The following is a 17,346-nucleotide window of genomic DNA, read 5'->3' on the forward strand; positions in this document are numbered from 1 at the left end:
ATGGCGTTCGTATTGTGAGAATGCGAGTGACTAAACCAATACCTTCTTACATGACTATCGAATGCAAATCACCGAAGGATGGCGTGACCTATAAGCAAACAACGCTAATTACATATCCCGGGCAGACCCCAACATGCCAATTCTGTAACTATACAGCCTACTACGGAAAAACATGCGCCGAAGCAACTAGTCAAAACTCATCTACTACAGCCAACTCTAACAAGCAGCCACCGAAACCTTCAGATAAACCTAAAACAACGATCCAATTACCCAATAATGCAGGTACAACGACCACGACAACCGCTCCCAAACCAACAACTAGCATCGCCAATAAAGAAGCAAATACCGATGAAGACGGATATACAACAGCGACCCATAAGAACAAGAAACAAATAAGAACCTCTGATCGTGAACAGGAAGAAAGCAGTACCGATGACGACATGGACGGGAACGATAACGCGAGAGAAGGCAGACTGAATGACCACCAAGCGGCCTCACCGCCAAGGAAAAAGATCTCAACACGCAGCAGCAAACTGCGTCAACAAGATCTGGCAGACCGACATTCTTAGAATTTTTTTATTTTTACTTATTGTAAAAAAAATTAAAAGACCCACGGATCAGTTGTGCTAACGCATTGAGCCGCTTCAAATAAAATTTTAGATCGAAAAAAAAGAAATATTATAAATATGAACAAGCTCAATAATTTCAGCACCTCTTTATTCCGACATATGGACGGGTATACATCGCACTTACTTCACCTCTGTCGAAGAGTAACGTAGGTGTAAGGCCAACTTTCTTTGATGATTTCTGTTGTTCTGTAGTTGAGTGCCCAGAAAATATAGAACAGCTGCTCTTGGGTCGATTTCAATTTATTTATTATTTTTTCTCTCTTTTTCTTCGTGATCTCTGCTCATCTCTCTCATTTTATTCCATAACGAACACAAATAAAACGAAAACATGAAATCGAAACATTAATCCCAATTTATTGACTGTAGACTTAACTAGTTACAACATTTTAGTCGCTCTCCGTGATAGGCTACTGATGTTTGTTCACTGTATCGTCACGTCGTTTTTAGACTTACATGGACATTAATTGGAAACCATCGAAAGAGACAGAAATGCTGCTGCTTACAACATTAAGTTTATTATGATTGATTGACTAATATGTGGTTTAGCATCTATTGACATCCGTTGAAAAGTAAGGATAAAATCACAACAGATAGTCCTACCGCTACTATGTACGTTTCTGTATGTGAACAACATTAGTAATATACGACGGTATACAATTCTTGGGTTGATGAACACCTCAGAAAAACCGCTGTTTTACCACTTTTTGGCTTGTTTATTTTTTGGCATTTTTCTTGCTTATTGTTCGATTGTTTAAAATATCACTACTTTGCGGACTAATAATGTTTAAATACGGACCGCATTCTCCGCATAAAATGAAATTGAGTGTCAACAGAAATACTATTGCATTAAAATGACGCGAAAACAAAAACTGTCTTCTCGACTATATTGTCATCAACTAACGGAAATGTTTTTGTCTAGCACGCTTGAGTGAGATGCCTGATGTTTCTACTAAGCGTGCAGTGCACTAACCTATTACAGAAATTCAATCTGCTTATGCTTTAACTAACTTTATTCTGGCTAATATATAACATAATATCTGAGTTTTGTTAGACACAACCACTAGCGATAAAGTTCTCATTTTGGGACAGTTTTTGAGCTCACTTTTCTATAAAACTTCTGCAATTTTATTATATATTTCGTTTATTTTATTCGGTTCAATGCATTAGCTAAATGAAGCCTTGTGTCTTCAATATATTTCCATGATGTGAACAATGAAAGTGATAAAACGTAAATGGTTGTCCTACAGATCTCGTGCGAACAACTAGCGATTGCATGTGGAGAACTATTTACTAGGCTGAGAAATATTTTTCCTAACCAACAGTGTCGCGGTGGTGTTCATTTCTATCTCGTACACTTCCTTATCATCATAGTGGTTACTACCATGTCCATGTTCGCGAATTTCTGACGGGTCACGAGTGTCGACTTCCTCAATGATGGTGCCGACCGTTGATTTTGAGATACTAGACGCAGTTTTTGCCGTCAATATTATCCGAACAGCAGCCAAAATTTGGCAAATGTTTGTTTTTCAGGAAATGGTTTTGGAGACTATGTATATGCAAAGATATAATGTGTAAAATAATACTATCGCATTCAGTTTTTACGTGCAGGGTCAGGTTGGAGGAAATATGTCTGTTCACCTAGATTTTCACCACAAAAACACCATTTAATATACTTCCTAGATGTGTCCTTTATAATGAATACCATTTTTTCCAAATGTGACAGGAATCTTTTAATAGCCACGGTGCAAGTAAGTGGTATCAGATCTTGTAGCCGAGCATTGATTTTCTCATCGTCCATATATATGAGGATCAACCACATGTTACAAGTTGTTATGCAAAATGACTGGTTTCGCCTGGGCTAATTTGTTAAATGGCATCAGCACTGAACGCCTGACATGGTTAAACTCGTTAAAGGCGATGTTCGTAAGCATAACCTCCATAATCACCTTCAGCAAATATTTCACATCATTAATGTTGCTCCAGCCAAATACGGAGGCTATTGACTTCAGGTCTTTTCGCATAAGATCGATCTTATGCGAAAAGACCTGAAGTCAATAGCCTCCGTATTTGGCTGGAGCACTACTTCTTGCTTCTGCGACTCAATCATTCGACAGATCCCCACAGCAAGAATTAAAGTAACAGTTTCGTTTGTCTTCCGACGAGTCACACAATATGAAGGGAACTGTTTTATCACACTCAGCATACTGAGTAGATATCCTGACCGCTGTCTTCGGTGGTTCGAAATAGCAATCTTCCTCACAATTCTCGCATTAATTTGTTGAAACCAAACAAGATACAATTTTTTTAAGAGTCACCGAAAAACATGTTGTTTCTTAAATTTATTTTTGAAAATTTTCGGGGGGGGCTTTAGCCCCCTAGCCCCCCCTCTGGCTACGTGCCTGCACGAGCTATCGGTTTGGTTTACATTCATTCATTCTATTTGGCAAGTGGAGATCTGACAGAAAAAATAGGAAAATGACCTGACTGTCCGAATGATATCGGTTGCAAATTGAGTTGATACATAAGTGAATGTGTTTGCCATATATAGGGTATATGTGATAATAGCTACCTATAAGCTTTGTATTAGACTAACTTTGTATTTGTTGGAAAATTCAATTTGTTTTTCTATCGTTAATCGTTAGTGTCATCGTTTCAGATCGGTGTCAGACTCCATAATATTTGAATTGAAATTTGCGTCAACAGTTCAAACCACACGCATGAAATATTTCACAAGATTCAAAATGGGAGGCGCCACAAAAGGTGTGCTCGATGGCAGCGGTATCGGCAGGACGTCATACAAGTGATTGCCAACGGTAAAAAAAATATACCAGCCCCCAAACAAGAACTTACGATGTAAAAAAAATTGAACGAGCGCGAAACAAATACCCACTTCAATTACCGGGGCGGAGTCGGTTGAACGCCAAACAACTACTTCAGGAAGCGAGTGATCGTGTAATATGCAGATTGTAGAGGCAGCCTCTCCCTGATTCGCCTAATTCTGCCCTCCGACAGCAGGGCTGAACAGTGAATTTGAGCTGATGGTGAGAAATCTGGTAGAAAATTGAATGGCGTAAAGAGCACTTCATCCGTTCTTTTGCCATACACTCAACCTCAACCCGTTCGTTCGTTGCCAGCAATCAACTCATGCAACTGCCAGACAGCCGGTCGCCACCGTCAGCCATCGAAATTCTGTGTAGTCACTGTTTTCCCTGCAGTCACTTTCGTTTTTCTTCCCCTTTACTTCACTGACGAGCAGCAACGGGGGGGGGAGGCCACGGTATGGGTTGGTAGCATCCTGATACGAAGGAACGCGAACTTTGACTGGAGCACTACCAGCATATCGTTGCACACACGCCAGAAGCTGGTGCGGTAGCTGCAAATGATGCAGCCATATTGGAAGCGCACTTTTGCATATATGCCAGCTTCATGCAGCTCTTTTGTTTCGCAGACAGAGGCCCGGCAAGCGGATGTGTCACAGTTTAAATACAAGAAAACTCCCAAATGGAAAAGTAGTGATTGTCAGTAGTGAAGAGCTGCATTCTGTGCTGAAATCGATGATACGACATCGTTGAACTTGGTTGAATCCTGTGGGCTGTAATTTTTTTTTATCTTAATTGAACTGAATGTACAGACAATTTTGTAGCGTAGCGTAGCGTATCGTGGTGACAGTGATTTGAGGAATTGCATAATCCTCATTCATTATTTACTGGCAAATTATGAAAAATACATAAGAAAATTACTTTTATGAATAAAATATTGATTTTTAGATCAAACGAAGCTGACTATCTCAGTCTGGATGATCAGAACAAGGTTTTCTTACTAACCGACGTTTCGGCCTTTGGTGGTGGCCTTTTTCAAGGGAAACTACAATTTTATTGGAGAGGAATATTAACATAAATATATAAAAACCTGCTTTAAACCACCTAGTGGTGCAATTGTGCCTTTCTCATTTATCCAATAGCTGGTTGTGTTCAATATACACAAAACAAAATATGTTGTAATTTTACATTCATTTTTATGCACATATTTGGAGCATGAATAAAAATGTTAAATTAAATTCCTTTACAAATACTCACGACTTGTCGTGCTTTCATCAACGAATTTTATTATAATTTTACACATTTATTGAAAATTACATTACATTAAACGAAAAACCAATGCACTTCAATGTATTTTTATTCCACGAACATAATGAGCAACATGTCAACGATGACGCACTTGGAACAAAAATTATAATTTGATATTTATTTGATATTTATTTTTTTTTATTAACACCAACATACCCCTTGGCCCTATTGGTAGTTCTTAGCCTAGTCACAATTACGAATGGACAAAAACTTATTTTAAATCGTATTTCTAGTCCAGTGAAAGTCGAATCCTGTAGCAACCCTATTGAAAACTCGCTGAAGTCCGATCACAGCGCTGTGGCGACCATAGTTGGTTCTCCTAAAAGGTAGTCGCAGAAGAGAGTATGTACGCAGTGTTCGAATGCGGGTTTGAAGATTCAGGCGTTCTAGAATTGTAGTGCAATCCACTCTGGCAGAAAGTAAGTCCGAGACGAACAGGGCTCGAGAGCATCCTACGTGTATCGAGATGTATTAACTGGAAACGGTTTTCATAGCTCGGCAGTTAGAAACTGTTTCATCATGGAAGATGTCGAAGGGCGAAGCGTATGAACCAGCGTTGTACAGCCTCGATTCTGTCTATGTCGTTCTGGTAGTACGGATTCCAAACAGCAGAACAATATTTCAACGTTGAGCAGACCAACGTGCAAAAAAGCGATGTAAGACAGTATACGTCCCTGAAGTTTTTTGCTATTCGCTACGATGTATGAAGTATGTGGTTTGAACGTTAGTGTCGATTCCATGATGACTATTCTGTGCAGATCACACCACGTAGTAAAGCTTTCCATTTCCCTCTGAGGAAGCTCGGCATCGGTTTTATTCTGTATTTGTCGAGAAATTTTCATGTCATCGGCGAAAGAAAGGCGGGGTCCCTGTAGTTTTATATTTACGTCATTAAAGTAGAAGAGGAATATTACTGGACCGAGATGGCTTCCTTGTGGTATGCCGGATGTAGCGAAGAATGTTGCTGATAAACAGTCCTTAATGCTGATTTTGAGTTGCCTTCTTTCGAGATAGGAACGAAATCAGCGCTGAAGTTGTCCATGAATACTGAGTTGGTCAAGCTTCGCCATTGCGATATCATGGATAATTTTGTCGAAGGCAGATAGATAAATAACATCGGTCAGCGAATCCATCGAGTACATATGTTGTGAACGAGAGCAGGTTGGTCGTTGTCGATCGTTTAGGCTTAAAACCGTGTTGTTCATCTGCAATATAGTGTTTGCAGTGAAAGAAAATAGGGTCTAAAGCAACCAGTTTTGATACGGTAAACGCGAGATTCCCCGATAATTATCAATGTTCGACTTGTTTCCTTTTTATGATCTGGAAATATGTGCATTGCTTGCCAGTAGGAAGGGAGTGTTCCAGTAGTGAGTAAAAGCTCGAAGACTCTCCGAAGTGGATCAAGAAGCCCAAGTGCTGATGCACTTTTTAACAAAAATCGAGGGAACGCCATCTTGGCCCAGGGAACTAGATGCTTTCAATTTGCAGTTTGCTGCAAGAATGGCAGCATTAACGATGCAAACTCGGTTGATGGTTCGTCCTAGAGAAGGAGTTAATTTGATGGCGGCAGCGACTTGTTGTGGTGAAAGGCGCTCGTTGGGAAAAAAACGCTTGGAAATTTGTCAGAGAACAGTTTGAAAAAATTCCTTAGTGTCGGTGCCCAAAACTCCATTACACGACATACAAGATGGTAGACCGGATTCTTTTCGCTGCAAATTCACATACTTCCAGAACGACTTGAGCTTAGATTTCAGTTGACGCTCGACGTTTCGCTGGTGTCTAAAAAGGCGCGTCTGCTTTGTTGTTTTGTATTCGCGGTTGTGTTGAAAGTAGTGGTTTCGTAATGCAAGTGTCTTATGTTTCGAAATTTTTTTAACCTATTCATGCCCATTTTGTTTGTGGACAACAACGTTTTTAAACAGCTATAACTTTTGATTGATGCAAGATTCGTTCATAAAAACAAGTAAGGCTAATAGATGTGACTATTGGCTTTCATTTGAGTATTGACATTTACAAGGATCAGCTCTAGAACTGAAGTTATTTCAATTAGTCTGATTCCGAAGGAGCAGTGCTACCAGGAACAGTTTACGTTGATGACGGAAAATATTTTTTTCATATATCTTCGTTATGTTGCAATATGATTGAAAACTGATAAAACTTATCAATTAGGACTGTCTTTGGCTACGATTTCCACGCAAATGGACTATTGTAAATATTCTAGGAGAAATGTATCGAGCATTGGAACGTCAAAATTGTGCAGCTTCTAGCACTGAGATGGCTGCACTTATCTTTATGAAAAAAGGCTTTTCGTGTTTCTTGACCTTACCGCTTTGAGCATGAGCATGATGACCGTACGATTCGTAGTTGCTATTCCGTGATTGACCAGAACAAGCGAAATTGCACAGAGAATCATCGAATAGGGCCTGGGAGTAGCTATCCATTCTCAATTTGTGCGTTTCGAGGGTTCTATACTTTGCAATGCCAATAACGGCCCCGGCCACGTCCTTACGGTCATCGGGGAAGGAAAGAAATGTTAGTGTAACAAATGCTGTTATGGAGGCCGTGTATACCTCTACATCTCCACGTTTGCCACGGGAAGAATTTTTTTAGTAGGATGGGATAAAGAGTTACACAAATCTGGATTCACCTGAATAAGTGATACGATCTATGCAACTCTCAGAAGGGTTATCATGTGTTTATTGCTCTGGGCAGCCGGCTGCCGAGAATTTTTGATAGATTTATCGTTTTTTGAATTAATTTGGAAATTAACGATTTGTTAAAAATCCACTTCAGCTCCGGACTGCCGATAGTTGGGAGTATTGCTTATGTTTAATTGAGTCAAACAATATGTGAAAGATTTCATAATTCCTTGTTTCCGACGAAACAGGACATACCAAAAACTACAATTTAATGAAAAACAATTGCCTTTAGTACCTCGGGTCAGCTGTCGAAATGGATATGCTAATACCTATGTAATTGAAAAATTCATAATACAAGTATTAGTTATAGAATGTAATTTTATACATAATAAAATTTGGTGTTTGTTTAGAAAAATGAATGATAATTATATATTGCCTTCTTTCTCCGCGAACAATTCAATAAGGTGCCGATTGTTATGTTATCATTATTCGCGCGGGGTGTTAAGCTAATTGAAGCGCATTTTAAACGGTATAAGACAAGTGCTACCGAAGTACCTGAAACAACTAGCTTTGCATATCGAATATGAAATCGATTACGCTAATTTTTACGCTAATTACTAGAACAAGATTGGAGACCATAGGAACGAAAAGAAACTAACCTGTCCCCGTTTACGTTAATAATCAAGCTACAATAATTTCATACTCTTGATGAAAAATGGTTAACATGACAATCAATAATATAGTGCATGTACTACTTCAAAGCGTGGTAGTAGTATTTAATAAAATGAGAACAATTTTTTTAATTGATTAAATTTAATTGATTTAATGGACTAAAAGTAAACCAATGAATATGACAATCAAACATGTTCTTCGTTTTGATATGACTGCTGCAAATTGGTAACTGGCTTTCGATTTTTCTTGCGAACTGTCAATTCTCAACCCTCATACATGATTCAACAGTCATCATTTCACTAAGACAAGACCATGCGTATATCTCGCCCACATGAAATTTCCAGTTGATTAGTTTGCTAGTTGGTCAAATAAACACTAAACAAACAAATAAATTAGTTTGCTCAGTCCAAAGAAATGTCAGCTCGATTGGCATCAAACCTTATAAAATGTTAAGGTAATTATACAAGTCGTATGTGTTTCATATTAATCTTATGAAAACATAGTTTTGTTACTTTTCTAGTCATCATAAGACGAATCTTATGAAATTCGCTATGCATTTTGCCTTAGTGTAACTTTGCCTACCCAGTAATTTCTAGCTAATTGAATGTCGTTAAAACGTAAAAAACTTCAAATCACAGTTTCTACTGCCGCGATGCGCAAAGTGGTGGAGCAGCTCGATTCAATAATCGAGTTCACTAGCGCAAAGTAAAATATAAGCAAGGAGCTGAAGCAGAGCCTCCTGGTGCTCCGGAAAGCTGTTCGTGTCGCAAGACAGGAACAGCAGGCTTACGCCAAGAGGGTGTAATGTCGGGAGAAGTCCGACAGAGAAACCCAGACAGTGGCCTCCAAGAGGGAGGGAAGAGAGAAGGTCGACATAGGTACCCAGACAGTGGGCTTCACCTTCTATGGAGCAGCCATGTCGCTCGAAACGGCGGCCGAGTTCCCCTCGAAGGGCAAAGGCAAGGGCAATCGCAAGACGGCGTCGAACGCGAAGCGCCCTAGGAAGTCGCCAGGCGAGGGTGCAAAAACCGACACCACACGGCGTGCAACCGTTAAGGCCATACGCCGTTTGGTCGAGGTAAGCGAGGGCGAGAGTGACCTCGCTGGGCAGAGCGGTGGTACCAGCAACCCGGCGCAACCGGGGCAGGGGGGCGTAAACCTGTGGACGCTGGTGACCAAGAAGAAGCCGGCACCGACACCGGAGGTACCGCGGCCCGCGAAGAAGGCCAAGGACAGAGGCGAGGCCTTGTGGTTAAAAACCGACAAGGACAAATACGCCGACGTCCTAAAGTCGATGAAGGCGGCCGAAAGCCTTTCGGCCCTTGGGCAAGATGTGCGTAGCGTGAGACGCACCAACACGGGAGAAATGCTTCTGGTGCTGAAGCGAGGCGCACAATCTAGTGCGGTCTACAAGGCCTTGGCCCAAGAGGACCTTGGTGAAGGCGCCCAGGTCAGGTCGCTAGGGGCGGAAATGACTCTCCAGTGCAAGCATCTAGACGAGTTCACGACCACAGAAGATGTCGTCGCAGCCGTCAAGAAGCAATGCGACGTGACAATCGAGCGGGCCTCTGTGCGTTTTAGAGGTGGACCCTCTGGCACCCAAGTAGCCTACCTCAGGCTACTGAAGGCGGATGCCAAAAAGGTAACCGAGAAAGGTAAGCTGAAGATCGGCTGGTCGGTATGCCCAATTAGCATACCGCAGCCGCCTTCAGTGGATAGGTGCTATCGGTGCCTTGAGTCCGGCCACAAATCCTACGAGTGCAAGGGCATAGACAGGAGCAAACTATGTCGTCGCTGCGGCGAGGAGGGGTATAAGGAGCGGGGTTGCACTAAGGCGCACAAGTGCACCGTTAAGAAGCAAGCCCATAAACATGCTATGGGCGGACCTTCGTATCCCTTCGGTGAGGTAAATAAGAAGCCGTGAACGTCACACAGCTAAATCTTAACCATTGTGCAGCAGTCCAACAGTTGCTGTGGCAGTCGGTCTCGGAGTCGAGGACAGATGTCGCCCTCCTATCAGACCCGTACAACATCCCTGCCGGCAACGGCAATTGGGAGTCGGACGGGTCTGGAATGGTGGCAATCTGTACAACGGGACGGTTCCCGGTTCAAGAGGTAATACACTCCTCCGCCGAGGGTGTTGCGATTGCCAAGATCAACGGTGTGTTCTATTGCAGCTGCTACGCTCCACCAAGGTGGCCAATAGAACAGTTCAATCAGATGATCGACAGGCTCTCGTCAGACCTAGTGGGCCGGAAACCGGTAGTCATAGCGGGAGACTTTAACGCTTGCACAGTGGAGTGGGGCAGCCGCTGTACAAATAGCAGGGGTCAAGCGCTAATGGAGGCGCTTGCAAAACTCGATACTGTGCTAGCTAATAATGGCTCCACTAGTACATTCCGTAGAAACGGGGTGGAGGCATGGATTGACGTAACATTTGCCAGCCCGAGTCTGGTTCCAGGCATGGAATGGAGGGTAGACGAAGGCTACACCCATAGCGATCACTTAGCAATCCGCTTTAGGATCAACTATGGTGTGCAGCATCCGAGGGCGGGAGATCCCTGTCAGGTACGCGGGTGGAAGTCCAATCACTTCGACAGCGAAGCTTTCACCGCGGCCCTGGGACTGGAGGCCAACACCGACAGTCTAAGCGGGGATACGCTGGTAGCTGTTCTAACACGCGCGTGCGATGCCACTATGCCGAGAAAAACACTGCCAAGAAACGGTAGATGCCCGGTATACTGGTGGAGTGCCGAGATTGCAGGTCTACGGTCAGCCTGCCTCAGAGCTAGACGTAGGATGCAAAGAGCTCGCACCGAGGATGCAAGAGAGAACCGCCGTGAAGTGTTTCGAGCTGCGAAATTGGCCCTTAACAAGGCCATTAAAAGCAGCAAGAGAGCGTGTTTCGACAACCTGTGTGAGAGTGCCAACGCGAATCTATGCACTATGGGTCACAGGGGCGGTTTTTTGGTACAAAAATCAATAACTTCCAAACCGTTCATTTTACAGAAATTATGTCTGAGAGAATATTTTTGGGAATAAAGTAAAATGTATCTAGGGTGGTCCTCTCGAACATTCTTTTCAAAAAATTATTTTTCGAACAAAATGGTATAGCAAGGTACTTACTTCAGCAAAGTTGTAGAAAAATGTTTTTCGAGAAACATTTTCAAATGCATCAAAGTTATAACGCTATCGGTTTTCATGGTATAATTATTTCTATTCTTTAACTTAGGGTGTTTCTGAAAAAGCCAGTTTTTTAACTGTAACTTTTTAAGTAGTTAGTCTATCATCATACTCTCTATGAAGCAATTTTAGTACTTTTCATTGCGCATATTTCTGCTGAAGAATGTGAATCGATATCATTTTTCGTTATCGAGTTACGATCATTTTTTTAAATAAAAATGATAGTTTTAAATCACCTCCAACTCAGAAGGTTGCAAAAAGTAGCAGCTAAATTTGTACTCTTTCGAAAATGCATCAAAAATGCTATAAAATATCTCAAAATCAGCTTTTGCTTTTTTGTGCTTCGATGTCAAATATAAAAAACAACACCACGAGTCGTGACAGTTTAATTGGTATCAATCCCATTCATGAATCGAATCGCAGTAGCCAACGACTGCTTTGATGAACTTGTGTAGTGTTTTGTATTATCAGTTCCGTTAAAATGGATAAAAGAAAATCATTCGATCTCTGGAAAGTGACCAAAGTGAAAATAAAAATAAAATAAAGGTTGGGTTTGAGGAAATTATGAGATCATTTGATGTGAGAGAAAATGAAAAAAAGAATTTCGATCGGAATGCAAAAGCTGTAGCAATTAAAACATGTAAAATTTTTGATCAATTTTGGAAAGACATCAAATTGAGACGAAAGTGCTCGATAAAAATTCGAAATATTTTGAGAAGCCGTTAACAATTCCAAAAAATGCACATCCTCCCAAACAAGCATTCACAGAAATTCGTCGCTTACTCAGAACAGAATGAAGGGTCATCCTTAATTCATTCGCTTTGTCAAGTAACATGCTCTACATTTTATATTGCTTAGGGTGAAGTGCCTATTTTCACCATACTAAGCAAGGTGCCTCACTAATTTGTTAATTTCTCGTCCTACAATCAATGGAATGCGTAAAAATTGACATCAATAGTTTTGCTTCGTTGTAAAGAACCAATATAATAACATAAATGCGCTGAAAACAGTAAAATTCTCGAGTTTGAGCGCAACGAAAACTCGAATCGAGTGCCCCTATTGTTGCTCTACCATTTGACTCAATGCGTTGAACAAAGATGGCAGACACTGCTCTAACCAACGGCTTCAAATGGGTAGGGTGATAATAGAAACATTGAGCAAATGGGCTCATCACCCTACATAATGTTCAAAATTATAGGCCGTCCAAAAAACACGAGTGCTTGTGCTTGGAAAGAAAAAGGAAACTTAATCTTTGGGAAAAGAAACACGATTCAGATAACTATAGCGATGACGATGCTCATGATGTTGATGATTGTGATTATACACTGTATCAAAAAATTGCCCGTACAGCATTTACTCCAATAATAAATCATTAGAAAAATGTATTAGGGGTCTCTCCTCAATTGATAGTTTAGGCCATTTGGTGCAGATTGCAGTCCGTTTTGTAGTTCAAATGTCAAATTATGCTGAAAACTAATAACTTTGTTAAAATATTTGCGAGCTTCAAAAAAGCAACGAAACCGACGTCAAAAAATTGCCCGTATACTTACGACCGTTTCAAAACTTTGTGAAGTAAACAAGTATATGTCAAACAGGTAGAAACAAGCACCCGCGTCGTGTCCTGTAGAATAAGTTTCTGGTGATTTTTACAGCATATTCGATAAAATCATTTTTTTTTAGTTTTTTCGTGCAATTTAAAGGTGTTAGATAATTTTGTCCGTATAATGGCCGATTCTCACACTAAAATTTCGCTGGCCATCCGAAAATTGATCGTTGATTTGAAGGAAGATGGTAAAAGCCTGTCCGAAATTGCAGGAACTGTGAATCGCCCGCGATCTTCGGTGCAGTATGTACTTCAGAGCTTCAAGAAAACAAAATCTCTTGAGACTGCTCCCGGAAGAGGTCGCAAACCGAAGCTTACAGATCGTCACGTTCGCATACTTTTACGTGAAATCAAGGAACATCCTAAACAGAGTGCTCCTAAGCTTGCAGATAGCCTGTTGCGGTACGACAACATTAAAGTTAACCCACAAACAATACGCAATGCCCTCCACGATAAAGGATATCGAGGATGCGTAGCGCGTAAAAAACCGTTCATTTCTGCTAAAAATATCAAAAAGCGGTTGGAATACGCTCAATAATATGTAATAGAACCAGAGGATTTTTGGAACAACGTTCTATTCACGGATGAGAGCAAATTTAATATTTTCGGGACTGACGGGTTGGTTAGAGTGTGGCGCAAACCGAATACTGAGTTAAATCCGAAAAATCTGCGGCCGACATTAAAGCACGGCGGTGGTCATGTTATGGTGTGGGGTGCCTTCAGTGCAAGTGATCCAGGAAACTTGACATTTATCGAATCTACCATGGATAGATTCATGTATCTTGACATTTTAAAGAACAATTTTAAAGCAAGCGCGCGGAAATTGGGCCATGGAGATAATTTTCGCTTTGTTCAGGATAATGACCCCAAGCATTCCTCGAAGATTGTCAAGGAATGGTTGCTCTACAATGTAAAATCGACGCTCCCACATCCTCTCCAATCACCGGACCTAAATCCCATAGAAAATTTGTGGGATTATCTTGAACGAAAAATCCGGGAACATCCGATTCAAAATAAGAACCAGCTGAAGAAGGTTCTAGTTGAAGAATGGCAGAAAATTTCACCTGAAACAACCCAAAAACTGGCTTCCTCGATGAAAAGACGTTTGCAGAGCGTAATTGCAGCAAAAGGTGGTCATACAAAGTATTAATTTTGTATTTTAGGTCAGTTCGATAACATTTCTTGTCGTGTACGGACAATTCTTTGACATTGATTTTGGAAGAGATGTTTATTTTATTCATTTTTTTTACAGTTGAATGAATTTTTCTCATATTTATGTCTTGATAGAATTAAGGAGTTATTTTAGTTCATTAATAAACAAATTTAAGGTTTTTATTCTTTAACTTATTGTGTTTAATGTACAACTGCGCATGCGAGCAATCCCTGTACGGACAATTTTTTGATACACTGTAATTATTATGAGGATGACGATAATAATAAAATAGTTATGTAGAATAGTAAAATAAATATCTGCCTGAGCGTTTTCAATATTTGTGTACATATATTTGACAAGCTCAAAAATCATTTAAAAACTCGACTTTTTGATCTAGTAAAGCAGGTGCTAAATGGCGATGACCAGGCCCTTAAAAACAGCCGTAAGCTGATGTCATTTGATCATAATGTTGATGTCAACATTTTTCGCTGAAGTATAAAAAAGCAAAAGTTGATTTTGAAATACTTTATAGTATTTTTGAAGCACTTTCTAAAAAGTACAAATTTAGCTGCTACTTTTTGCATCCTTCTGAGTTAGAGGTCATTGAAAACTATCATTTTTATTTAAAACGTGATCGTAGCTCGATAACGAAAAATGATATCGATTCACATTCTTCAGCAGAAATATGCGCAATGAAAAGAACTAAAATTGCTTCATAGAGAGTATGATGATAGACTAACTACTTAAAAAGTTATAGTTAAAATACTGACTTTTTCAGAAACACCCTAAGTTAAAGAAGAAAAATAATAATAGCATGAAAACCGATAATGCTGTAACTTTGATGCATTTGAAAATGTTACTTGAAAAACATTTTTCTACAACTTTGCTGAAGTAAGTACATTGCTACACCCTTTTGTTCGCAAAATAATTTTTCGAAAAGAATGTTCGAGAGGACCACCCTAGTTACATTTTACTTTAAAAGAAAGCCAATTTAATTTCTAAAAATATTCTCTCAGACATAATTTCTCTAAAATGAACGGTTTGGGAGTTATTGATTTTTGTACCGAAAAACCGCCCTTGTGACCCATAGTGCTATGGGGTGACGCTTACAGGATTGTGATGGCCAAGACCAAAAGGGGCTCTTCACCCCCAGAACGGTCTCCGGATCGGTTGGCGACGATTATCGAAGTACTCTTCCTGTCTCGAGCCACAAGCCCCTGGCCACCTGCACTACGAGAAAGTGCGGGCACGGCCGAAATGGTGGCTCCAGTGACGAATGAAGAACTACTCGCAGTGGCTAAATCCCTAGCAATGAACAAAGCTCCAGGGCCGGATGGAGTTCCAAACAACGCTCTCATAGCGAACCCGAACATGTTCAGGCTAGCTATGCAGAGATGCCTTGACGAGTGCCGTTTCCCCGATAGATGGAAATGGCAGAAATTGGTGCTGTCGCCGAAGCCCGGGAAGCCGCCAGGCGACCCATCGGCGTACAGACCAATCTGTCTGGTCGACACGACTGGCAAACTGCTTGAGAGGATTATCCTCAACAGGCTAACCCCGTACGCGGAAGGTACGGACGGCCTGTCAAGCAACCAGCTTGGCTTTCGCAAGGGTAAGTCCACTCAGTGATAAATACTGCCGAGATAGCGATTCAATGAAAAAGGCGAGGCATTCGATACTATGCGTTAGTGACACTTGACGTTAAGAACGCATTCAACAGCGCAAACTGGGATGCCATCGCGCTCTCGTTACACCGGCTTAGCCTACCGGTGGGTCTGTACCGGATCCTGGAAAGTTACTTCCAGAACCGCGTACTGCTATACGAGACCGATGCCGGTCAGAAAAGGGTTCCGATTACCGCCGGAGTCCCACAGGGCTCGGATCCTAGGCCCGGTGCTATGGAAATTCATGTATGACGGGGTTCTGAGACTGAAGTTCCCTCCTGGGGTCAAGATCGTCGGCTTTGCCGACGACGTAACCTTGGAGGTCCACGAGGAGTCAATCCCTGAAGTAGAACGAGAGGCCTGGAGCTCGCTCATCATAAGACGGAGGTAGTTATCGTCAACAACCGCAAGTCGGCACAACATGCAGTTATCCATGTGGGAGAAGTCGCGATCACTTCACAGCGAAGTCTGAAGTCTCTCGGAGTCATTATAGACGACAAGCTGACCTTCGGCAGCCATGTCGACTATACATGCAAGAGAGCGTCGACTGCTGTTGCGGCTCTATCGAGAATGATGTCCAACAGCTCAAAGGTGTGCGCCAGTAGACGTAGGTTACTGGCAGGCGTTGCCGTGTCTTTCCTCAGGTACGGCGGCCCGTCATGGTCAAGAGCACTGAGGGTAACCAGTTACCTACAGAAACTGGAGAGCACCTACCGCGTGATGTGCCTCAGGGTGATATCTGCCTACCGCACGGTATCACACGATGCATCCTGCGTGATAGCGAGCATGATGCCAGTCGGGCTGGTCATTCGGGTAGATGAGGAGTGTTTCGAGCTACGTGGAAATAGAGGAGGCCGCGAGCGCATCAGGGTGACCTCGGTCGCCAGATGGCAGCGTGAGTGGGACAACTCCTCGAAAGGTAGGTGGACCCACCGGCTGATACCTAGCATATCGAGCTGGGTGGGAAGACCCCATGGGGAAGTTCCCTTCCATCTGACACAATTCCTGTCAGGCCATGGCTGTTTCCGACAGTACCTCCACAGGTTCGGGCACGCGGAGGTCCCAGCCTGCCCGGACTGCCCAGGTGTAGACGAAACTGCCGAGCACATACTGTTCGTATGTCCTCGGTTCGACGTCGAAAGACGAGCAATGCTTGACGACTGTGGCTGGGACACAACCCCTGATACCCTTATTCAGCGGATGTGTCAATCGGTGGAGAAGTGGAACGCAGTCTCGGCTGCTACCACCCAGATTGCCTGTAGGCTACAGGTAATCTGGCGAACCGAGCAACAGACGACGGGCACGGCTAACTAGTGATTGGTTAGTTGGAGCGAAAAAGGCCAAGTGCAAAAAAGGGAGTGAATGGTCTGTTCATGCTGAGGCAGGTTTGGCGCAGCGACTGGCAACCGCGTAAGGGGCAAACCCAGCCACCCCGAAGCAAGACAGAAGAGTGAGTGTATAGGTGTATAAGTGGACTGCCTCATGCCAAGACGGGAGGGTCGTAGCGTAGTATGTTGGGACTTAGCTATCGATGCCTCATGGCGTGGCATAGGAGTGAAAGGGTGAGCATCCAAGTCAGTCTCACACGGCATGTTAAGGGTGAGCCCAAAAGTCAGCCTCACATGGTATGGTGGAGGCTAGCATAAAAGTAAGCCTAGCAAGGAATGAAAAAGGTG

General features: G+C 42.2%; 1 protein-coding gene across 1 annotated transcript; it reads left to right on the forward strand.

The window, feature by feature from the left end:
* The first annotated feature begins 12,974 nt into the window (after window positions 1–12,974).
* On the forward strand, window positions 12,975–13,391 carry LOC131688114 (uncharacterized). The gene has a single exon (XM_058972265.1). The coding sequence runs from the start codon at window positions 12,975–12,977 to the stop codon at window positions 13,389–13,391; it is 417 nt and encodes a 138-aa protein (XP_058828248.1).
* The last annotated feature ends 3,955 nt before the right edge of the window (window positions 13,392–17,346 follow it).

This window comes from Topomyia yanbarensis, chromosome 3 (genome assembly GCF_030247195.1).
Source record: "Topomyia yanbarensis strain Yona2022 chromosome 3, ASM3024719v1, whole genome shotgun sequence".
NCBI lineage: Eukaryota > Metazoa > Arthropoda > Insecta > Diptera > Culicidae > Topomyia > Topomyia yanbarensis.

Coding starts and splice junctions, on each gene's coding strand:
- LOC131688114 (XM_058972265.1), top strand. CDS start 12,975: ATGGCCGATTCTCACACTAAAATTTCGCTGGCCATCCGAAAATTGATC.